The sequence below is a fragment of the Bombus pascuorum genome, chromosome 12 (genome assembly GCF_905332965.1).
Source record: "Bombus pascuorum chromosome 12, iyBomPasc1.1, whole genome shotgun sequence".
NCBI lineage: Eukaryota > Metazoa > Arthropoda > Insecta > Hymenoptera > Apidae > Bombus > Bombus pascuorum.
In genome coordinates this window covers 12,552,547-12,576,489 of record NC_083499.1, presented here as the reverse complement: position 1 = coordinate 12,576,489, position 23,943 = coordinate 12,552,547, and the positions used below count along the sequence as shown (strand labels likewise).

The 23,943-nt window shown below is 30.2% G+C and overlaps 7 protein-coding genes across 10 annotated transcripts; 4 read left to right on the top strand and 3 right to left on the bottom strand.

Moving 5' to 3' along the window:
* Positions 1-125: 125 nt before the first annotated feature.
* LOC132912908 (E3 ubiquitin ligase Rnf157) lies at positions 126-2,916 on the top strand. Of its 3 annotated transcripts, none has more exons than XM_060970730.1 (9): positions 126-415; positions 588-702; positions 791-1,056; positions 1,132-1,273; positions 1,355-1,558; positions 1,627-1,869; positions 2,052-2,212; positions 2,304-2,574; positions 2,678-2,916. In XM_060970730.1, exons 2-9 carry the CDS (start codon positions 610-612, stop codon positions 2,861-2,863), a joined length of 1,566 nt encoding a protein of 521 aa, XP_060826713.1. In that variant the 5' UTR covers positions 126-415; positions 588-609; the 3' UTR covers positions 2,864-2,916. The 3 variants fall into 3 exon arrangements, with proteins under 3 accessions (XP_060826713.1, XP_060826711.1, XP_060826712.1); XM_060970728.1 differs by having other exon boundaries at positions 584-702; XM_060970729.1 differs by having other exon boundaries at positions 127-415; positions 584-702; positions 2,687-2,916.
* Positions 2,885-4,258, bottom strand: LOC132912940 (large ribosomal subunit protein uL16). The gene is made up of 3 exons (XM_060970782.1): positions 4,089-4,258; positions 3,523-3,828; positions 2,885-3,361 (listed from the first exon to the last, which is right to left on the bottom strand). Exons 1-3 carry the CDS (start codon positions 4,109-4,111, stop codon positions 3,031-3,033), a joined length of 660 nt encoding a protein of 219 aa, XP_060826765.1. The 5' UTR covers positions 4,112-4,258; the 3' UTR covers positions 2,885-3,030.
* A 187-nt stretch (positions 4,259-4,445) lies between these two features.
* On the top strand, positions 4,446-5,623 carry LOC132912946 (mediator of RNA polymerase II transcription subunit 9). The gene is made up of 3 exons (XM_060970788.1): positions 4,446-4,615; positions 5,081-5,186; positions 5,299-5,623. Exons 1-3 carry the CDS (start codon positions 4,515-4,517, stop codon positions 5,437-5,439), a joined length of 348 nt encoding a protein of 115 aa, XP_060826771.1. The 5' UTR covers positions 4,446-4,514; the 3' UTR covers positions 5,440-5,623.
* A 13-nt stretch (positions 5,624-5,636) lies between these two features.
* On the bottom strand, positions 5,637-10,917 carry LOC132912905 (GTP-binding protein 1). The gene is made up of 11 exons (XM_060970724.1): positions 10,751-10,917; positions 9,932-10,320; positions 9,737-9,848; positions 9,470-9,650; positions 9,208-9,386; positions 8,955-9,107; positions 8,629-8,878; positions 8,404-8,548; positions 8,003-8,321; positions 7,623-7,900; positions 5,637-7,546 (listed from the first exon to the last, which is right to left on the bottom strand). The coding sequence occupies exons 2-11, from the start codon at positions 10,031-10,033 to the stop codon at positions 7,361-7,363; spliced, it is 1,905 nt and encodes a 634-aa protein (XP_060826707.1). The 5' UTR covers positions 10,034-10,320; positions 10,751-10,917; the 3' UTR covers positions 5,637-7,360.
* A 1,035-nt stretch (positions 10,918-11,952) lies between these two features.
* On the top strand, positions 11,953-18,465 carry LOC132912898 (trafficking protein particle complex subunit 8). Of its 2 annotated transcripts, none has more exons than XM_060970701.1 (10): positions 11,953-12,357; positions 12,817-13,258; positions 13,340-13,585; positions 13,655-14,155; positions 14,273-14,792; positions 14,926-15,111; positions 15,345-16,073; positions 16,162-16,324; positions 16,416-17,490; positions 17,561-18,465. In XM_060970701.1, exons 1-10 carry the CDS (start codon positions 12,201-12,203, stop codon positions 17,826-17,828), a joined length of 4,287 nt encoding a protein of 1,428 aa, XP_060826684.1. In that variant the 5' UTR covers positions 11,953-12,200; the 3' UTR covers positions 17,829-18,465. The 2 variants fall into 2 exon arrangements, with proteins under 2 accessions (XP_060826684.1, XP_060826683.1); XM_060970700.1 differs by having other exon boundaries at positions 11,954-12,357; positions 15,333-16,073.
* A 64-nt stretch (positions 18,466-18,529) lies between these two features.
* Positions 18,530-20,201, bottom strand: LOC132912948 (dynein axonemal light chain 4-like). Its single transcript, XM_060970789.1, has 2 exons — positions 19,913-20,201; positions 18,530-19,513 (listed from the first exon to the last, which is right to left on the bottom strand). The coding sequence occupies exons 1-2, from the start codon at positions 19,970-19,972 to the stop codon at positions 19,265-19,267; spliced, it is 309 nt and encodes a 102-aa protein (XP_060826772.1). The 5' UTR covers positions 19,973-20,201; the 3' UTR covers positions 18,530-19,264.
* Positions 20,202-20,444: 243 nt separating this feature from the next.
* Positions 20,445-23,734, top strand: LOC132912914 (probable cytosolic Fe-S cluster assembly factor AGAP009023). Its single transcript, XM_060970744.1, has 7 exons — positions 20,445-20,936; positions 20,995-21,090; positions 21,176-21,334; positions 21,438-21,708; positions 21,788-22,036; positions 22,099-22,476; positions 22,548-23,734. The coding sequence occupies exons 1-7, from the start codon at positions 20,871-20,873 to the stop codon at positions 22,787-22,789; spliced, it is 1,461 nt and encodes a 486-aa protein (XP_060826727.1). The 5' UTR covers positions 20,445-20,870; the 3' UTR covers positions 22,790-23,734.
* The last annotated feature ends 209 nt before the right edge of the window (positions 23,735-23,943 follow it).

Sequence of the window (23,943 nt, the reverse complement as noted above, 5' to 3'; positions counted from 1 at the left end):
TGTATTAACACTTCGTCTAATAAATGTACTACCTAAAACATAAAATTTAGATAAATAAGTAAACTGACAAATTTGGCTAACCTGAAAGATATATATAATACATTTCATGCCTTTCACATACACATCTATGTATAAAGGAGTGTGTAAGGGCAAACATCATTTGTCAAATTTGTAATCGTTTTAAGAAACTTATTTACTAATAGATGTGACTTATCTTAATTACTTGTAATACGTATTTATTTTTAAAACATCGTATGCTTAATTCTAACGAGATAAAGTTTCACTTACAGCACAACAGTTTATAATTATTTTTAATATAATTAAGCAATGGGTTCGTTAACAAGTCGTCAAAACGCTGGTGTAGAAGAAGTTGATATTGTTTCAAATCATGCATACAAATATCCTCCTCGTTCGGGTTTGTTTATACTATTTTGAGAATATTTTTATATTAAATCATATAGCCGTACGCAAGATATTAAAATATGTGAATTAAATTATTTTTATTTTAATAAATTACATATTAAAATACATATCATGTATTAGAAAATGTTTTGTATTTTATTTAATAAATTTTATTCATTAGGAAGTTATTTTGGTAGTCATTTCATAATGGGTGGTGAACGGTTTGATACACCTCAACCAGAAGCATACCTTTTTGGAGAAAATGCTGATTTGAATTTTTTAGGAAGTCGCCCAACACCTGTAAGAGATAATATTATTAGACTATTGTACAATGTATACATACACTTCTTAAAAAATTATTTTTAACACTTCATTAATATTACCTTAGTTTCCATATCCTCCACCACAAGCTAATGATCCTACTAAAACGTTGAAAAGCTTAGTAAATATAAGAAGAGAATCATTAAGATTGGTTCGTAATGTTGATCAAACTTCCACTTCACCTCAGTGTCATAGTGTTAAACATTATGGAGATGGTGATATAGACAAGAAATCAAATCGCTATAATATTGAATTTACATTTGATTGCGATGTAAGATGTGCAATCACAATATATTATTTTTGCACCGAAGAAATAACAACAAAAGGAGTTACGTATGTAATAAAGATGACATACAAATTTTACATACTATGCACAATGTTATATATAATGAAAAGTATTATTTGTAGATACATACCAAGGGATCCATCTATGAATTCTGAGACATATTATTATAAGAAAGGTGCCAATCAGTTATTTTCTCAAACGTCACATGTGTTTGATCCAACTGCCTACAGCAAAGAAGATTTATTGTACAATGCTGACAGGGAAGTATGTACGTTTGAAGTATCTGTATATTATATTTATAAAACTTTGAAGTTATTTTCTGTTCATCATTATAATTACTTATAGATAATTCCAATAGCAATCCATTGTGTAGCAGAAGAAGGCTCAGACGAACCAAAACAATCTCATACAACTATTGCAGTTGTTGAAAAACATTCGGATGGAACGTATGTATTAAAAGCTCTTAAACAAAAGCTTTATGTTGATGGTCTTTGTTACTTGCTTCAAGAAATATATGGAATTGAAAATAAAAACGCCGAAAATGCAAAGGTATAAAATAATAATATATACCCAAAATTTCTTGTTTTATATTCGTTTCACGTTAATTTATTTTTCAGCAACAAGGTAGTGATGAAGATACAGATGATAATGGATCAGAATGTGTTATTTGTATGTGTGACGTGCGAGATACTTTAATATTACCGTGTAGACATCTATGCCTGTGTAATAGTTGTGCGGATTCTCTCCGATATCAAGCGAACAATTGTCCAATATGTCGGGCCCCTTTCAGAGCTCTTCTTCAAATTAAAGCTCTACAGAAAGCAACTGGAGCTATTATATCAAATCCACCATTACCAGAGGTCAATATTTATTCATACAAGTAATTATCAAAATGCATGTCAGTGTTATGTGCACATATGTTTACAAATATGTTTATCATCTTTATATCTTATTCTATTTTGGTACAGTTTGTTGTAAAATTTAATTGAAAACAATAGACTGCCTTTTTAACCGATAAAAGACATGTTGAATCCTTTTTTAGGGAAGTTGTGAAAATATACCAGCTGGATATGAAGCTGTATCATTAATAGAGGCTTTGAATGGTCCATATATTCCAAGAACTGCTGTTCTTGCACCAGAATCTCCAGACACTCCTGATACAGATACAGCCAGTGCAATTCAAGCAGCCGAAGCACTAAATAGGTAAAATATTATATTACTTAAATTTTTAAATTTACGTTTAGTTTATGTTAATATAATCGATTTAAATTGTAATTCACATGTTATTTAAAAGGTCTATAGAACGTACACCTGTATCGAAACATGTATCTTTAAAAGATGGAGATATATCTGCAAGAACAAGTGGTACTACATGCCCTACCCCAGAATTTCGAATGTCTGTCTTGTTAGCCAGAGATGAACATTCAGGATCACAGAAAGATTTACATACCCGATCTCCAGCAATGAGAATGAAAAACTCCGGACATTTACGGGAAAAGGCAGTATTACGATCACGAGATACCCTTAGACTTGTTAATGAAAAACAACCAGTTTCTCTTTACGAGGTAATCTCCTGATGTCCAATTTCCAATATTTTTTCGTTACATAGCACTTTTAACAAAATATTGAAAATATGTAGATTTTTACTACGTTGTCCAAATAAATCAGTATTTACAGGGACAAGGACAAGATGAAGACAGTGAGGCAGAGAAATTATCTCCATTATTAGATGCAGCAACTAGTACAGAGGCACTTGACACACATAGTCGCGGAATATGTGATATAGATATTGATGACGAGATTCAAAATACAGAAAACGAAAATGATGCGGATATTACATGTCATTCACATTGAAATAAATATCATCAGATGATATCTAATTATATCTTCTAAAAACAAAAATAAAATGTATTTAATTAAGTTTTATAATATAGGATTACACATATTTCCTTAACATTCTGATTGTAAATTGTGAATAAGACATTATAAATGAAATTAAAATTTTCGAAAAATTGTCTTGCTTAAGCAGCAGCAAGAACTTTTCTAAATTTCCTCCATTCTTCGAGTGGCCCGTGCTCTGGCAAATATTTCACGTTACACCCGTCTGGAGCTAATCGGCCGGCTGCCTTCAATTCTTCGTACTCGGAGCGATCGTACTTCGTGAAGCCCCACTTCTTTGAAACGTAAATCTTTTGTCGGCCTGGAAACTTGAATTTGGCACGTCGCAGCGCCTCAACTACAGCAGCCTTGTGACGATCGGACGAACGTACACTCATAATGGGCTGTCCGATGTGTACCCTTGCAACGGTGCCTTGTGGCTTACCGAAGGCACCTCGCATTCCTGTTTGAAGCCTTGAAAGGTATAAAATATAGAATATTTATTCAAACATACTAAATTATTAATATAATGTACTAACGAACAATGCATAGAAAATTTAAGTTATAACCAGCTAAGCATAAATCTAAATGATAATAATAGTTATTAAATAAAGTAAAACGGAATGTTTACATACCTATCAGCTCCAGCGCACGACAACATTTTGTTTATGCGGATTACGTGGAACGGGTGGAGTCTCATACGGATATGAAACTGATCTTTTCCGGCGTTCTTCACCATGTACTTGTTCGCGCAGATGCGTCCAGCTTCGAGGGCCTCGGAACTAAGCTGTTCGTATTCGTCCGATACCAGGTGTACACATAACGGAAAATCCTCCACGGAGGCTTTCTTCTTTCCAAGATCGAAGATACGAATCTTTGGATCAGGCACACCTCTACAGAACCTCGACTTCGGATACGGTTTGTTTTTGCAATATCGATAACTGTGGAGAAAAATATACGTATACACGTATAATTCGTATAAGAAGTGTTCACAGGCATTAACATTGTAAATATAACATAGAATTTACTAATAGAAATGCAAAAACAAACACACATAATCTCCTTCTATACCGTTACAAGAGATTATTATAAACTTCATAATTTACAACTTCATACAATATATACAAGTATATAAGAGGCGATAATATTTGTATATTAAACTTAAACATTGCTAAAGGAAATAAATACGCATGATACGTACCATCTGGCTGGTCGGCGTCCCATGCTGGCTTATCGATAATTAATAAAAATATTTGTCAAATATAAAAATAATGCTTGCATAAGTTTGTTTAATAATTTTAAACGATAAAAAACGAGAGAATGAGGGATATATGTTTGGATACTTCGAGATTAAGATAGATTAGTATCAAACGCGTACTATCTGGCGACCTTTGCAGTCGGCGAACAAGGAAGAAGCTACAATTAACCAAACTGAACTCGGTTGCAAGTGAACCTCGTGAAATTTGGTTACAACTTAAAAGTTACTATTTAAGGGAAGTTTCTACTCGACGATAGGGTTTTTGCAACAGATTGTGATCGAAGCCATATGAACGCGGCTGCGTTGTCATAGAAATACACAAAACGTTATAATTACGATGCATTACTACTACTTGATCATAATGTTATAATGGAGTCGGAATTATCGGAGGAAGGTGCTTTACGCTCGCAATTCACAGTGGATGACTTGGATATTGAAATATTACCACTTATATACGAAATAATTCGGAGGTTTGCATATTCTGATAACTTGATAGTTAACATAATGATACTCGTTAATTGACTTTCCTTCGAAATAAAAATTTTAGACCTTAACGTTTTGTTACACGATGTTATTCCTTTTACTTTTTGAACACACTGTATACATTTTAAATACTGACATTATCTTTCGAGACAATACTTTATTTATAATTACGAATGATATAGAAATTATACATTTAGAAAAATATTTTTTAATCTGTTATGGTGTGAATGAAAACAAGAAATTAGAGAAGTTATTTCACCATTTATATTGAAACATCAATCTGCTACTAAGTTTATGTGCTGTGGTAATATAGAAATTATATACAATATGTATGTGTATCAAAATCCTTTCGAAATAAGTGTATTTCAAATAAAATCTGTTAACATAGATATAGAGTATAAAAATTTTATTTCACAATGTTCATGTTACGCGTATACTTAATTTATTTTTAGCGTTGAGAAAGATCCACATGACACCACACAGAAAGCTAAAGAGTCACAAGATACAAGTCATAAAATATTAGAGCTTCAAAAGAAATTAGATTCTGCAAGGGCACAGGTGTAGTACCATGGAAATTCTTTTTAATTTCGGGATATGAATAATTTTTTCTTTTATATATGTACTTAGACCATAGGCTGAATTTATGATACATAGTTTTCATGTTTTATAGATTAGAAGATTGCCAGGAATAGAGTATGGTAAAGAAGAACAGTTGCAGAAACTTGAAACTCTACGTAAACAACTTAGGCTTAAAAGGGAGCTTTTAATGAAATATCGTAACATGTGTACATTTGAAGTCCCAAAAGTATAAATAATTTTGTGTTTAAGAAGAAGCAATTTATAACAGAATGGGTTTTTTGCGCATATTATTTACATATTTGATGCGCAATGAAAAATTAATCGAGAAATTGGCAAATACAAAACCGATTAGGCAGTCTGCACGATTTGTAGCATATTTATTACTTCAGAGTAGAACACATGGTATTCATTTATCTTTTGATCGTGAAAAATTTGTTAGGCAATTAAGACTGTTTACAAATACATTTAGACAAAAGTTGCAAGAAGCTAAAGATGAAATGAAGAAAAATCCACCAAAGTAGTCCTTGTATATATATTTAAGTTATAGTGGCAAAAATCAGGAGATGAAGGATGATATATTAGACTTTGTAAAAATGATATATATAGCTATAGTTTATTATTCTAGACTTGATTCAGTTACAAACAATTACATTTGTAACAATTGCCTTATAGTAAGGTAATAAAAAATATGAACATTTAATCTTTTAAATTTATTATTCCATTTAGTATAAAAACAAATTCGAATCTTACTCCTATGTTTTTGTTATTTCTTTTTTCCACAGTACAATAAACGAAAATGGAAATTACACATACATATATCATGTTCCATGATAATTTTTACTTGTACATCTACAATATGATTTGTATTAGTTATTATTAACTGATTAATAATTTTGTAATTATACATGTTATATTTTTCTTCTGTTCCCTTTCTATCCATTTTGTTATTGTTAAATGTGATATTGTTAATATTTCTTTTATCATCTTAAACTCCCTTTTATATCACTAATTCATAAGTATCTACATATTCTCATTCAATGTTTTCATTTTTTAACCAACACTTGTTCATTATCATTAGTTTACATTTTCTTTCTGTTAAAAAGATCTTTCTTGGATGTGCTACACTGTATCTAATATAAAAATTTTATACAATAAAATTTCATATGCCGCATATGTAATGTTATTTTATATCTTTTCTGTAAGAATCTTTCTTTCACATGCATAAAAATGAATTTTATATTACAACTACAGCAAATATATTACAATAGATATTTCCAGTACATCGTTTATAAGAGTACAACAATGCAATATTCGAAAAATTAATAATTTTTTCGAAATTTTATCTTAATAAGCACAAATATTATCATACAAAGAAAGAACATCTGAATATACTTTTGTTAAAATTTGAAAGAGGCATTAACAATTACGATATAGGTGCTCGATAGTAGCAAAAAAAAAAAAAAAAAAAAAAAAAAAAATATATATATATATATACACACACACACACACACACACGCACACACGTATCTTTTATATATAGATTATATTTACTTAATATTATTTTAAGATACACTTGCGTTTATAAAAATAAAACACTTTATGAATAACAACGTATATTTTATCATCATTTTATCGTTCTGAAAACGACATTCCTATATTTTTGATAATTTAGTCAAAATGTGAAAGACAATTTGTACTCTAATAGGGTTGAGAGCACGATGTGCGTTATATGAAACAGTTCAGGGGTTACTTTTACACTTCAAGGTGAAAATCACGATCCTTAAGAATACAAGTAACACCAAAACTAGATAAAGTTGTCATTATGATACGCTATAATTTTATATATGCTTTAATATAAATAACCACTAAAATAATATATGTTCATATATAAAATAATATGTTTTATATATAAACGGTATACTCTCTTTACAGTTCTCGAAAATTAACTAAAAAATATCTGTAAATTTCGTTTGAATTTACATTACTAAAAAAACAACGATCTCTTATGAATAAAAAGATGTTTGTTATTAATTTTCGAAAGTTGCAAAATAAGCTCTATGTATGTGTGTATATATATATATATACACACACACATATATACACACATATATATATATATATACATGTTTAAGTGCTTTGTACATAAACACAGTTCACAGTTTTGTTGGGGGATTTTGTTCTGACAGTGGTTGAATAATACTATTTACAGTATTATGAGATCGTCCTCCTTTTCGTCCTCTACCTTTTTTATTTGGTCGTTTATTAGATTTTTGAAGCAAATTTTCTTGCTTTGATGTCTGTCCCTCTAACGAAGAATTCGTTTCGGTTGTATCTAATGACTAATGGAAAAATAATAATTTAACATTACCCAAAATTCTCATATTTCTGCATGAGAAAAATATCTTTATTACGTACTTGCATGGTAGATGATGAGCTCTGTCGATTTTGAGATGTTTTATTTGGTTTATTGGCTCTACACGTTTGTATGACTGTGGTACTAGAATATGGAATAAGTTTCACTACATTGCCCACTGCTTTAGTACGCCCTTCTCTGAATACTATTCTTTGTCCTGGTTTTATATATTCGGGATGCTTTATAAATCTAAAACGTACTAAAGCTTTGTCTCCTGTTCTTAAGCAATCTTGCGACATAGAAATTATGGATGCTGTTTGCCTTATGCTTCCACAATGTACTGAAAATGATTTTAAATAATTTTAATCATAAAAATATAATGAATTATGATTAAAAGATTCAGATAAAAAAAAAAGAGAGAGAGAGAGAGAGAGAGAATTACCCATTGCTTGGTAACAAGAACTTATCGTTGTCGGATGATGTAATACAAGAATCTCCCCCTCAAATTCCCAAGAAGCCTGAGGATTTAATGCTGGTGCGACCATCACCATACCTTTTCTAATTTGTGATCTTTTAATTTTTTTCAATGCAAAACTAGCGGTTTGTCCACCTCTCACTTCACGAACAGGCATTCTCTTCCTGTGTATACTTTTTACTGCGATTGGAATAAAACGACCTAAAGGATCAGGTCCTAACAACAGAGTATCGTTTAACTTAATGACACCTTTCAATGTTGTGCCAGAAACTACGGTACCAACTCCCTGGAATATGAAACGGGAATATAAAATGAAGAAAATTTTTCGTTCTACAGCTAAGACTTCTAATATGTTATAAAATACTAACTGGTACTGAGTATGTATCATCTATTTGAAATTCTGCTGGTTCATCCTCATGACTAATCATTCTTGCGGTTAATAAATTTAGAAACATCTTAAGAAGATTCAAATTTTCTCCTGTTACGTTCGATACTTGAAAAATAGGACATAATCTGTATAAATACATTAATAAATGAAATATTTGTATATTCATACAATAGTAATATGATATTGTAGAAAAATAGAAGCTGACCGTTCTGATACAAAATTAGTAGCGCTAACGACAACATCATCAGGCGTTTTTACCGTAACGGGCACTTTCCTACAACCCGGGGACTTTAAGATCCTTATTAACAGCCTTAAATTTTCCTGTAATATATTTGGTGGACACATGTCAATTTTCGTAACAACAACAAATACTGGAACTGATAGAGCTAATGCTAAACCTAGATGTTCCTTTGTCATTCCAACAATACCAGCATTTGCTCCAACCATTAACATACCTAAATATTAAATATTTATTCATTAAGGATAGATGCATATAGATATTTTTTAAATAACATTATCAAAAGGTTTTACCAAAGTCAGGGGCGTGTCCTGTCATTCCAAAAACAGTTGTTTTTAAATATCTTTCATGTCCAGCAAGATCAATGAATGTAATAACTTTAGAAGACTTCTCACATATTTTGACCCAATCCAAGGATCCATGCTCCGGTTTATTTACTACATTACCTATATGCAAAACATGTGTTTATCATACATACATATATTACAATATACATAATATAAAGATATAATGTTTAACATTTGGCATGTCAATCTTGTTCCGTACCAACACTATCAAATCCAAGAATGTCGTTTCCAACGGAACTAGTACGTCCTGTTTCAGCTTCGTGTTTATGTCGAAATAATTTTTGACGCGCTAAACCTCGACCATTATCGAGCTCTCCATGTGTCAATACACCCAAAAGTGTTGATTTTCCAGCATCAACATTGCCAACAACAGCCACTCTGTAATTAAAATCTGTTAAACTATGTTTTTCTAATAGCGTTACATTTATTTTATCATTATGTACATTATTTAAGATAAAAACCTGATTTCTAGGAAATCCTGCCTATCTAACCGTCTCCGAACCAGATATTGACCTATAAGACCTTGATCTACTTTACTTTGACGTAGAAGTACACAGTCTGCTTCTAATGTTGCAGCAAGAGACTGTAAAGTAGCAACAGATGCTTCATATTCATCTTCTTTTAAACCATCTTCTGAACCGTCTAAGATAAAATAAATTGTAAATAATTTTATAAATATGAACATTTAAATGTTATAAATATAAACCTTGTGAAAGTTATATACATACCTTCACCGATACCAATATCAAAAATTGTTTCACTGCCACCATCTTGAACTCTCTCTCTTAAGCGTTTATGTAACAATTCATATTGATCCTCCGATGGACTAACCAAAACATTCTGAAATCAATTTTAACTCATTATATTATCATTTTATTATCATAAAATTATATGTTATTGAGAAAAAGTATCATATAACCTACCTTTCCTCTAATGCTAGAGTAATCTACATTTGTAGTAGATGCATGATCATTCTCATGTAATTGTTTTATGTTTGGCATTATGATAGACCCATTCCCTGCCATGTTGTGCTTTTATATCATATATATTCTTATAGCGTTATAAATTGTGTTGATTTATATATAATCAATCAGATAAAAATTTAAATTGTTTAATGACACATTGGTATAATAAACATCCTCCAATATTTAAATCCAAATCTTATTCTATAGATTCTTGGTATTAGTACATACATACTAACTAATATATCTTTGTCTCCGGGATTTTAATATTGATTTAACATTAGTATTAATTAAATAATGAGGTGTGCAAGGTTTGTATAAATATCTTATACATATTATTTGTCCCTCAGCTGTAATATAAAGAACAAGATATTCTTATATTAAACTTTAAATATAAAATTTGACAGAATATATATGTATATATTTTTAATTCAGCCATATAAACCGAACTACATATATTAAACACATTAAGGTTAATTTATATTTTTATTAATTAGTACGCATAGGTATATACGTACAGTGTGTATTCATAACAATAAACTGAATATATACATTGAGTGGTGAGATTTAATTAATACTAAAAAAATAAGGTCTTGATCATTTCTGTCACAGGAATCTATATTTCAATTTATTACAGACGAATATCTTGATCGACTTTTTATATGAATAAGAATTTGTTTATCTTCGAACATACTGCTAAGCTATCGTACGTACAATTCGAATGTGAAACAATATAAAAGCTACCAGTTCGTTTATATAAGAGCAATCATATCTTTTTACCTGTTACAATATGTTCATATTATGTACTAACTCTTTGCGTAATCACAAACTAAACGTTAATATGACTTAAAACATCGATGTACTTACGAAAATGTTGTCAACGATTGCACGATCCGATCATCCCGTCCAAGACGATCTAAAATCTAAAGCAATTATTTAGTGTGTGTGCGCGTGTGCGTGTGTGTGTGCGCGCGCGTGCGTGCTAGGTAGATTGTAAAACATCGACAATACTTATCGATGGCTAAGGTGATACGATACTCTCGATGCTCCTTTCCTGATCGATTCTGTGACTTGTGCGATTTCTAATTCATAATATTCCAATTTTCAAATCGAAACACGTATAAACAACCTGGAACATGTATGTGATAAAATATGATAAATAGGATACAGAGTTTTGTGCATTTTTATGTTTTTATATACTAACATAACTAAAAAGATAGAACCTATAAATAGAAATTTATTTCATCTATTAAGATATATATATTGCTTAAGTAAATGCTTTACTTTAGATATTTTATATATGTTTACATATTGTATTGCATTTTTGCATCTTTAAATTTCCCATAGATGCATACAAATTCGCAGTCTAATGATAAAAATCTTTATTGTTCAACATGCGCATTTAAGTGAACAATAAATACGATGTTACACAAGATTTATGAAATATTATTTATCTTAAGATATGAAAATGTATACGCTTGATTCAAGGAAATATGGCTATATATATATCCATAAAAAACTGTAACATTTCTACAAAACTCTCGAATTATGTTCGGCATATTAATCCCTTCATACGATTGTAATATGTAGATACACATATAAGATTCAATATATGAAGAATTAAGATTTTTATATAAAAAGATAACTATCAGTTGATTAATTAAGAATTGTTAAATTTCCACGCTCGGTAAATTAAGCGTTTCATTCAGCAAATATAAATGATATATGATTATTATATAATAAAATAAATCTTATTAAACTGGAAGAAAATTTGTTCGGACATACTACTTGAAAACGGAAAAACAGGACATACTATGTAATTCAATAGACTTAAGTATATAATTGTTAAATTATTTTCTTCTTATATTTCATGGAATAATCAAACGTTCTTGCGCTTTTAGAAGTTTGTTCCAACATCTACCATTTATAGGATTGAATTTGCAAAAGAATCATAGACAGAATTTCCGCCTATAAACACTTCCGTCTAATATTATGATATGTATGTCTCATCTACATATTTTTACCCTTCACCGGTAAATCTTCACAGAACAGCTGTTCATTGAAGATGTTTACTATTACTTTGGGATATGTTGAAAGTTTGGCTTCTGTCAACTTTTAATTGTAAGCCAATAAACGATAACAACTTAACGCCCAAAATGACTGTAATCGTATAATTCTACATATTAGTAGAACGTAACCTTGATTATCTGTAGATCTTCTAGCAAGTATCATGGCTCAATGTAAGTTAACTCCTCGTGAGTTTATAAGCAATGCCTTTTCACCACAAATCGCTGCGATATGTTCAACTGCAGCTGATGCTGTATGTCAAAAAAACAATTTATCATTCGTTGAACTTCTACAACCGTTTTGTAAGCTAAATACCGAAGGTAAGAAGTTGGTGATTTTTCTCATTCATTACTATACCAGGCACTGTCACATTAATTACATCATTAAAATTACTCATTAGAATAAGTAAAAGCTGTAACTAGTTGTTATAATATAAAGGCGAAATTTTAATATGATGATAAATAAAAAACGTATTATTTTGTTATATTGTGTTACTATTGTTTTATTAAATACAAGTTCTTGTTAAATACTTTTAATATTTAAACAATTATGACGAATAGTTCATAGAATGATAAAAAAAATGAAGAAAAAAAAAAAAAGAAAAAAAAAATACAGCAAACTGTGTTTCATAATAAAACAATAAGTAAATTATGAAATAATCATAAATGTGCGTAAATAAATTTGAATTTTCAATTATCTTTAGATTTATTTCGCAAATTACATATTATATTATGTGTATTACTGTGAAATATCAATGGGTTTATTTTTTATTCTTATAGGTCATTTTAAAGACCCGCAGGGAAATAGTATTAGTGTTAGAAATCTTCGTCTTTTTATACAAGATGTTAATGCGCAACCTCCAGAACCAAGTATTGCCAGAAAAATGTTAAATGAAGCAGTTAGTTCAGCCATGTGTGAACATACAACTACTATACAAATTGGAACAACAGAGCTTGATATACCAGTATCGGTTCCTTGGTTTGAAGCATGGAGGGAAATGTTTTTAAGTGTTCAATTTCCATCGGATCATGAATTCACAAAACATTTTCTTGCTTGTATGATAGTAGTTTCCACAGTAGAGGACAATCCTTTGGAAAAGATACAAAATATGGGTGCCCAATTACATCAAAATATACCCGGAAAATTGCCAAAATGGTTTAATAACAATACGCTAAGATATTATATCTTAGTACATGATACTTTACAAGATGACAGGAACAAGTATTTATTTTTTATTTCGTGGCTTCTTTATGTAGAGAAATACCAACTATTGTTAAAATTAATTATTTGTAATCTTTATAGGGCTGAAAAAGTTTTTACGGATATGAAGAATATTTACGGTGCTAATAATTGTTTTCTATTACAAATGAATTCAAGACCGCCAGGTCAAGTTGATGATAATACTCATTTACCAGATCCTTGGAGTCAATTTTTAGTAAAACATTCAGAAGTATTAGGAGGTAGTGAACAGAATAGTTCTCCTCGCACACCTGTAGATACTAGTGGTGTTTCTTCTATGCCAAATGAAGTTACAACGGATACTGAAAAGTATGCTTCTACTTAGTATATTTCTCAAAAGTTTATGAAATAATTGCGAATGTGTATTTCATATTTTAGAACAAGCCAGGCTGGAACGCCAATAGCTCCACAGAATTCTGTACTGGTTTCTCCGGATTTAGATGACGCTATTAGTTTCTCTTCTGAAATATCCGAATCGACAAGTACTACGCACTTAGAAGTTGGTCAGGAAGCTGTTTCTGTTACAATTCATCCTTTAAGTCCAACAGCTGACAAGTCAAGAAGTTCTGTGTTGCACGGAAAGGGACAGATAATCACTGATACTCCAATAAATATAAATGTTTGGGCAGATTCTCCTAGTTACGTAGCAACACAACATGGTGCTAGATTATCTACGCAAGATCTTGAAAGAGTACGAGCATTAATAACAGAATTTTGTTTAAAATGTTTGTTACCCTATGTAGAAAAACAAATTGGTTTGCTAAATGATGTAATTTCAAATAAAAAGGGTGTCAGTAGATCGCTTTTTAGTGCTACAAGACGATGGTTTGGAACAAATAAACCTGGAATACCGGGACCTACTCCATCAAATGCTGTAATGTATGTTTATTACATATCATCTTGTTAAATAATAGCAAATTAGAAGTATTATATATAACAAAAGTAATACATAGCATATATATGAATATATAAAGTTCGGGTTTGTTTGGATTTCAGTTATACAACAGAATCACCAGAATTGCAATTGCGTCGCCTAGGTGACTTATGTTTTATGTTTGGTCACTATTCACTTGCTTACCAAACATATCATAGCGCAAAAAGAGATTTTGCGGCAGATCAAGCTTGGCTCTATTATGCAGGTGCTCTTGAAATGGCTGCCTTAAGTGCATTTATGCAAGGTGAAACTAATAGGAAGACTATCGAATATATGGATGATGCAATATTGACTTATTCGACTAGTTGTAAAATGCCCCAATTTGCAACAAGAGCAACATTGCTCAGTGCAGAATGTTTGAAAGGTAAAAGCTTATATGGAGAGGCTGCTAAACAATTGATTCGCATGACCAGTGAAGATTCGGATTTACGTTCTGCGCTCTTGTTGGAACAAGCTGCTTATTGTTTTATCGGGCCGAAGATGATGCGCAAGTACGCATTCCATGCTGTTCTTGCTGGTCACCGTTTTTCAAAAGCAGGTCAACGAAAACATTCATTGCGATGTTATCAACAAGCTTACCAGGTATTCTTTAATTAACTCTTATATAACTAAATTATATAACTAAATTATATATATATATATATATATATTTATTTATTTATTTATTTATAATACATATATATTAAACGTTTATATTAAATTTTTATATTATTAGGTATATAGTGGAAGAGGTTGGTCATTGGCAGAAGATCACATACATTTTACGATTGGTAGACAAGCAGCATCATTAAAACAAGTTAGTGAAGCGGTTAAAGCATTTGAGAAATTGCTAAATGTTTCCAGTAAACAACCAGCTTCACAACAAGCTGCATTTTTACGTGAATTTTTACATATCCACAATGTATGTATAAGTATAGTTATAAGATATAATCCATAATGTGTGTATACATGTGTGTGCGCGCGCGCGTGTGCGTGTGCGTGTGTGTATAGATAAATAGATAGATTAGATTAGATAGATAGACAGACAGACAGATAGATAGATAGATAGATAGATAGATAGATAGATAGATAGATAGATAGATAGATATATATGCCGACTACCACATTAATTATATACTATAGTTATTGTTACAGGAAGGTTTATCGAATTCTCAAGAGCTTCCTATCTTGCCTTTACCGTTAATAGATAGTAATGACATTAAAGTATTTTATGGTCCTATAGCTAAATCGCATGAAAATAATATTCCTGCGAGTCATGTTTCATTTGATACTGAAGAATGTGATGATGTAAGATGGGCAAGAATGGAAGAAATGTTAATTACAGAAGCTCAGGGATCTCCTCCTATGATATTCAAGCCTACAGTTGCACTGTATTCTAAGACAAGTAATAACAGTGTAAAACCAAATGCAGTTTTGAACGAACCAGTGCATTTCTTCATCGAATTATATAATCCATTACACATACCGCTGCCATTGTCTAATGTGACTTTATTATGGTCATTTACTTCGGTCAATGGACAAGTTACAAATGAAACGAGATCACCAGAGAATTTAACGCCAGTGGAAACACAAGTGATCGAAAAAATTATTTTACAACCAACATCTAAACAAAATGTTACACTGTGTCTTATACCAAAAGAAGTAGGAGAATTAAAAACATTAGGTTTGAGTTATGATTTATCTAATCCGACTCATGTAGTAGATCCACCAGTCGTTAATCCGACAATAGCTATTACTGGGAAAAGATTGTTTGAAATTAGGGGACCTAGATTAAAAAATATTAAAGAGAAACCTGGTACAAATATGTATGGCGCGGATCATAGATTAGAAATGAATATTGTCGAAAAAGCTCCATTTATGCAGGTACTTAATATTTCGATGCAGTTTTTATGTTAAGTATTCAATATCGTACAATATTTGTACAATATGGTTAATAAAGATTTATTTTTAGATTTTCTTTAGCAAACTGTCTGCAGAAATGCTATGCGGAGAAATTCAAAGAATAGATATAACGTTGAAAAATGTGGGTAACTCGCCTTTGTCAAACATTTACTTGGCATCTACAGACGCGAAACTTCTCTCGTTAGGAGATGAATACGTAGATACACAAGAAAGTAAATAAAACTTCCGTACTGGTTTCATTCAATGATTGAAATTGATCGAGTTGAAAGTAATATTATACCAGTATTTTATTTATGATTACAGAACATATGACAAAGAGAAACAATGGGCTCATACTAAAGATTCCATTACCTTCCACTAACGATATATTGAATGTTGGTGAAACACATATAATACCATTTTGGATTCGAGCGCCATATGAAAAAGGAGTTCATTGTTTGGATTTACTTTTTTATTACGAAAATACTGATTTGAGAAGCGTGATAAAACACCGACTTTGTAGGCACACCTGGCGTTTTACAGTTTTAGATTCCATAAAAATTAGCGCGTTTGCTTCGAGAAGCGTATTATTTAAGGATGTTTCACCTACATTAAACTTAATAATTTGCATTAAAAATGCAAATCAAATTCATGACTTGATCACAAATGAAATTTTGTTGTCCGAAGTATTGTTCGAAAGCGATACGTGGTCTATATTTAGTTCATCGGTTTTGTCAACAAATGTTAAGATACAGTTTCAAGAAATGTTTCATTTAATGTTAAAGCTAAGAAAAAAGGACAAAAATGAGCCGAAGTTTTCTGATGTATCTTTAACTCAAGAAAACGAATGTATTGATTCAGATGCAAATTATCCGTACATCAATTTCATACAAAGAAAGGATATTCCATCGTTAGACATCAATGAAAACATAGCTGAAGTACAGCAATCTCAACGATTACCACAAAGTGATGAACAGAAGTCCTTATCTGCTACTATAGCACTAAATTCTACTTTAATTCTCAAATGGCGGGCGAGAATAATTGAAAATGGTATTATTACGAGGCAAGCAATTGGTCAACATCATCTTGATATACAATATTTGACTAAAACGTATAAATGCCCCAAAGAAGTTCAAGTTGAATCAAACGAATATGCTGGACGTTTGAAGATCTTTGGTCCAGATAGAAACGTACTTGATTCTTCGGCTGTGACTAATAAGGAACAAGCATCGGAAACAGAATTTTTGAAAAATATGATTTCATTTTCTTTGAGTCATGATAGAGAGATCACACATAATTTTAATGAAAATCGATTGTGTTTCATTCCAGTAATAATGTATATACAAAATCATTTAGAATCACATATTGATATTAAAATCAATACAATAGGTACTAGCAGGTAAATACTACTAAAAGTAATTTTAAAACATTTTATAGGCCGTATTATAATTTACCCTATATGTTTTTAGTGAAAGTAAGTTCCCAAATATAAAGTCACGGTTGTATTCTCCGCAAGCTTCTACATACTACAGATATGCTTGTCACTCAGCAATTTGTTCTCACGTAGAGCCATTGACCAGCAGTACCGTAAACTTACAGGCTGTACTTGCAGCTCCTGGAACGTATGATCTAGCAGCGCGTGTAGAAGTTTCCGCAAGGATTGTAAATACTAGAGAATTCATCTTGCAGAAGTGGAAAATGGAAAGCATATGTATTATTAACGGTGATAGTAAATAATTTAAAAATATAGAGATATTATTATTAATAGAATTACTACTACCATTACTGTTATTAAACTTAGTGTAATAAATTTTGTTTAACTAACTTAAAATCCGTGCTATGTAAATATATAGTAAACGTTTAATTGTCGTTGTGACATTTTTGTGAAGCCGAGACATGTATTATTTTAAATGTATCCCATTGTTTAAGGTGTAGAACTATGAATCTTGTTAACACTATACAGATTGCTTATTACAGAATACATAATAATCGCTGAATCCAGATGAAATAATAATCTGTGAGAAGAATTTTGTAAATTACATTCTTATAAATTAATACACTGAACACGTTAAATATAAAAGTATGCTCAGTTGTAATTCTTCGCGTAAATGTTGAAACTGTAACTGGAATATTGTAACATATTTTTTGCACCAGCATTTCATGTTTTTTAAATCAAAATAAAGAGAAAACTGTATAGACTTGTAGCCGCGGAATACTGTAACAGATAAATGATTATATTATAAATAAACGATACATTTCTTACAATAAAAATTAAATCGTTCTTGTACGAGAACATATAATAACATGTCTTAATACGCCTATAAAATAATACTGTAATTAGAATCACTGAAATAAATGTTTAAAAAATAATCATGATATTACATGACTTATTACGTTATAAAATTGAATGATATTGCATATATTAATAACAACTGATCCAGAATTTATATATTATATTATACACAATAACATATATTACATATATTTTACATAGCAACTCCACAAAAGACTTTTATACAAATAAATAATATCACAAACAAATACAATAAATTATATGCATATCAACGCGCTGCATTTGTATATGTACAATTCGCACGCGCATACATACATACGTACGTACATACATGCATGCATGCATACATACATAATAACGATAATGACATAATTCAGCATAATATTATGCATAATATTTTACATTTTGTATGATAATATCACGACGAAAGAAATTTCAATATTAATATATTAATATATTTTTCATCTAATTGAATAATACCGAAGGATATTAAGATCTACATCGTATCATAGAACGTCATAAAATTTTCCGAAATTAATATTCCAATAATTACATCTTTTTACGTGTATAGTCCTTCATTCGTATAAAAATTATAAATCGCTTCTTATTAGCCTTTTATTTTATGTACCGTAATGAGGGAAATTTTTTAATTCTAGTCAAATCTTTTAATTTTTTATGTATATCTGAATGTGTTTCAACATTAATATGCAAATGTGCCTGTTCACGATCAATAATGATTATTGAAGAACGATTTGTACAATATGTTAATAGTTTCAGCACTGTTTAAAACAATAATCGTTTTGCGTAGAAATAGTCTTTTTAAAAAATCATAATTACGCTATTTGTACATTTGTTTGCATATCAATTTTTGTAAATATCACTATGCCGATTTCCATATGCATATCGCTAAATTTCCAGCACAGTACATGTATAATAGATGTTTAAGTTGATAAGTTATTTCAAATCCGTAGCCTTCGCCGACAACTGTATGCCAAGACGCACCGAACTTTTTATCCATTGCCTCTTTGATCATCCGAGAAACGCTTTCATAATTATCCGCATATTTTTCTGCCGCGGTGACGCACAATTCCATTGCTTCTTGCTTCATTTCATCCGACATATCGCATTTCTGAAACGAACGCCAGAAAATATCGATAATGTTAATATAAAATGAATAATACGATAATCTTGAAAAATGAATTTTCATAAATTGCTTAATTTCTACATAATATGAATAGAATTCTCTAATTTAAATATATATATATATATCGTCCTATTAAATGAATTGCTTAAATTTATTTCATAATAACATCATATGATGTTGAAATGATTATAATAATAATAGCAAATAATAACATTGAAATGATCGTTTAATAGAAAATTTAATGAAATTAAACTGTGCGCATAAGGATATTATTTCTCGTATAATGACTTTTACTATTGATCAAACGCTATTGATAAAAGAAACCAGACTTATTTCTTTTTAATATCAATTTACGATATAATATGTAAATAATATTTTACTTACTCTACAAAGAGGATACGTATGTAATATCTTAACGACATCATCTTTCTTGACTTCAGTCATTTCTGAATAAAAATTTCATAGAAATCGTAACAAGTGGAATCCTTCTTTAAACGACACTGAGGATATTGCCATCTTACAGGCGCGTACTCACCCCTGAACTAGACACACAGGCACGAGCAGAAGACTCATGACATCACTTCGATGTGGTGGGAAAAATATGATGGTGTATGTTCATACACCCCAGTATATGTACAATCGGAGGGAAAAATAAGCGGACAGGTAGTGGAAATACATACAATATCAATGCAGGTTTGGTTGCGTGCAGCTTATTTAAATGTCGCGTAAGAAATTCACAAAAATGTAGATATTAATTTCACTTATTTATTGAATGATCTATGTACTACAAGGATATATAGCATGGCTCAGCTAAATATCTACCTTATTTATTGTTGTACGAAAGAAACTTCTCAACGCAAAATTTTAGTATTTCATGAGCCACATGTAATTAAAAAATCAGGGACGATATTTAGATAAAGCTAATCTTGATTAACTTTCTTACGTTCGAAACTTTTATTTGCATCGAATAGCCATATTAAATGGTTTGAATACTTCCTTATCTAGTAATTAAAAATGAGGTTATGTTTGAAATCGAATGAATCAAAAACAAACAAGAATGACATTTATACTAATATTATATAATATCAATATTGTATATTTATTTATTACGTTATAATCCTACAACGTTATATTCATAACGATGTAACATTGAATTTATGACATTATTACTATAATGACTATTTCATATTTGCGCCTGATTTAATATAAACAAGAACGTTTATGTTCGGAGCTATACGTATAAAATAGTTCCATTATATTGTTTTAAAGAGTATATCGAGTTTACATACCAATTAATAGTATTTATATAATAATTAAAATTCAAATATTCTTTTCAGATAAAATGACATCGCGATTTAGTGGAGCATTACAAATTACAAATCTGGATGATTTTATTACACCTTCTCAGGTAGTTTTACTAATTTTTTCATTTTATAACAATAAACTGTATGGAGCTTTCTTTGCAGGAATGTATCAAACCCATAGAAATTCAAAAGTCAAAGAGCAAAACTGGCGCGAAAATAAAAATTGAGGAAGACGGGACACCTTTTGAATTAAATGAAGTAAATTATTAATTGTATATATTTATTATAGTATTGAATTAAAGTTATAAATTACTTTACGGTATATTTATTGTATGTTCATTAGGCTGGACAATCAGAAAAATTGCAGAAAGTCGAGATCACGCTTGCTGATTGTTTAGCTTGTAGCGGTTGTATTACGTCTGCAGAAAGTGTGTTAGTTACGCAGCAAAGTCAGGAAGAATTAATGCGAGTGTTTAAAGAGAAGGTTTCTCAGCGTCATCAGGTAATGATCGACATTAGCAAGATAGCTAAATTTATTTTTATGTCATACGTCAAGAACTAATAAGATATAATAAATTTATCTGTTTTATATATATGTTTTATAGAGCAAAGATGATGCACGTTCAACATTTATTGTTGTCAGCCTTTCGGTGCAAGCAGTATTATCCATAGCGAAACATTATAGTCTTAATCCAGAACAGGCATTAAATAAACTTGCTGGGTACTTTTATCAGCTAGGAGCAGACATAGTTTTAGATATGACTGTGGCTGATGACTTTGCCCTTTTAGAGTCTGCTAAAGAATTCATAGAACGTTACAAAGCATCTAAAGAGGGTGCAAAAGGTCAATTACCCATGTTGTCTTCTTCTTGTCCTGGTAATTAATATATCATAATTTTGTGCAGCAATACTTTTCCCATATAATGCAAACAATGTTTAAATATTTTTAAATACAGGTTGGGTTTGTTACGCTGAAAAGACACATGGCAATTTTATACTTCCGTATATAAGTGTTACAAAATCCCCTCAACAAATTATGGGATCATTAGTCAAATATCATTTAGCTGAAACTATGGACCTTTTACCAGGACAAGTTTATCATGTTACTGTTATGCCCTGTTATGATAAAAAATTGGAAGCATCTAGAGAAGATTTTTATAACTATGAAAGGAAATTTAGAGACGTAGATTGTGTCATAACTCCAAGTAAGCATTTGAAATTTGAAACACGTGTATTGCATTTATTTAAGTATCGTTTCTTTCCCTAGTTGAAATAGAACAAATGCTTAGCGAGTATAATGTGTCAATAAATGAAATACGTGAAAGAGAAGTTGAAAAACTATTTGAATCGCAAATGGAAAATTTTAAAACCAATTTACTTGGCCATAGCGGTTCAGGATCTGGAGGTTATGCGGAATTTATTCTTCGTTATGCTGCAAAACATCTGTTTGATGAAACAGATGTAACAGTTGAATTTAAAAATCTGAGAAATCCTGATTTCCAAGAAGCAGTATTTCAGAAAGATGGCCACACACTATTAACATTTGCAATTGCTAATGGATTTCGAAATATACAAAATCTTGTACAAAAATTGAAACGTGGAAAGTGTACATATGATTATGTCGAAGTTATGGCGTGCCCCTGTGGTAAGTTTTATTTGAAGAATGTTGCAATATTAATAATACCTTTTCAGTGTAAATTTTAATTTAATTGATAGGATGTCTTAACGGGGGAGCGCAGATTAGACCCTCAAGTAATATTCAACCGCGTGAACTGGCGTTACAGTTGGAATCTATATATAGAGAACTTCCTCGGAGTAATCCTGAACAAAATATAGTAGTGCAAAATTTATATAGAAATTGGTTAGGGGGTGAGTGTACAGATAAAGCTTTGTCATATTTCCACACGCAGTATCATGAAATAAAGAAATCAGATACAGCTCTTGCCATAAAATGGTAATTATACAAAACCTTTGTCGTTAACTTAGGTATTTTCCGTATAATGTATATCGCTCAATGTATTATTTAAAACATATTATATTTATATTGTTAATTATGGTTGATTAAACATTTATTATATTACCGTTATTCGTGTATTATTGCGTTAATGTTAAACATCGGTTAAACATTGATTTAACAATATAACAAATAAATTTTCTAGATATTTAAATCCATATTTTTGGCAACAAACACTGAAATTTTGTATAAATATAAATTTAGCATTGCACGTTAGATGAATATCTCATCTTAGACAGGCTATCTAATTACTCGTGTAATTAGATATAGATATTAGATAATAATGAAAGATGCATTTTTTTCTATTTGAACAACAAATTTATTAAATATAGATATTCAGAAGAATGGAACATATAGTATAGTGAATAAGAGGTGTATCTAATTACAAAATAATAATCATACAACTGAGTTTTTGGAATATGTTGTTGAAATGTACAGCAAATATAAAAAGATACATAGATTGCATACCGATTAATATTTATCGTATTTGTATTGCGATGTTCATGTTGAAAGTATAAAAGATTGTCTTTTATAGTTATTCACATTGTTTAATTAAATAATCTAGTGTGACTAGTAACAAATACTAAGAAAGAACGAAACATTTTAGAAAACGATACTAGAATATAACACTTGTCTAACAGTGCAGTAATATTATAACTCTATATTCTATAGTTTATTCATCTATAGAGCAATAAATTAACTTCGCTTAAATCACCAAATATTAATTAAACAAAGCATACTGTACATACTTTGATGAAACAATCTATTAATTTAAGATAGTATTTAATGATACGCTTTAAATAATACTAATGAAACAATATTAAAAGAATACAAGTGTTGCAAATAAATACCGAATTAATACATGAAATTTTGATTTCGCAACTGTAAATTATTGTACCTAATATATTTGTGAAATAAATAACAATATAAATAAATAAATAAATACACACGCACACACACATATATATTAATTTATCATAATAACGATTTATAAAAAATCTATATAAATATTAATAATTGGCAACATATTATGCATTCATAATTGTGCCATTATTTATCTTTTATCATGCTAAAATGTTCTTCGTTTTTATAAAAATA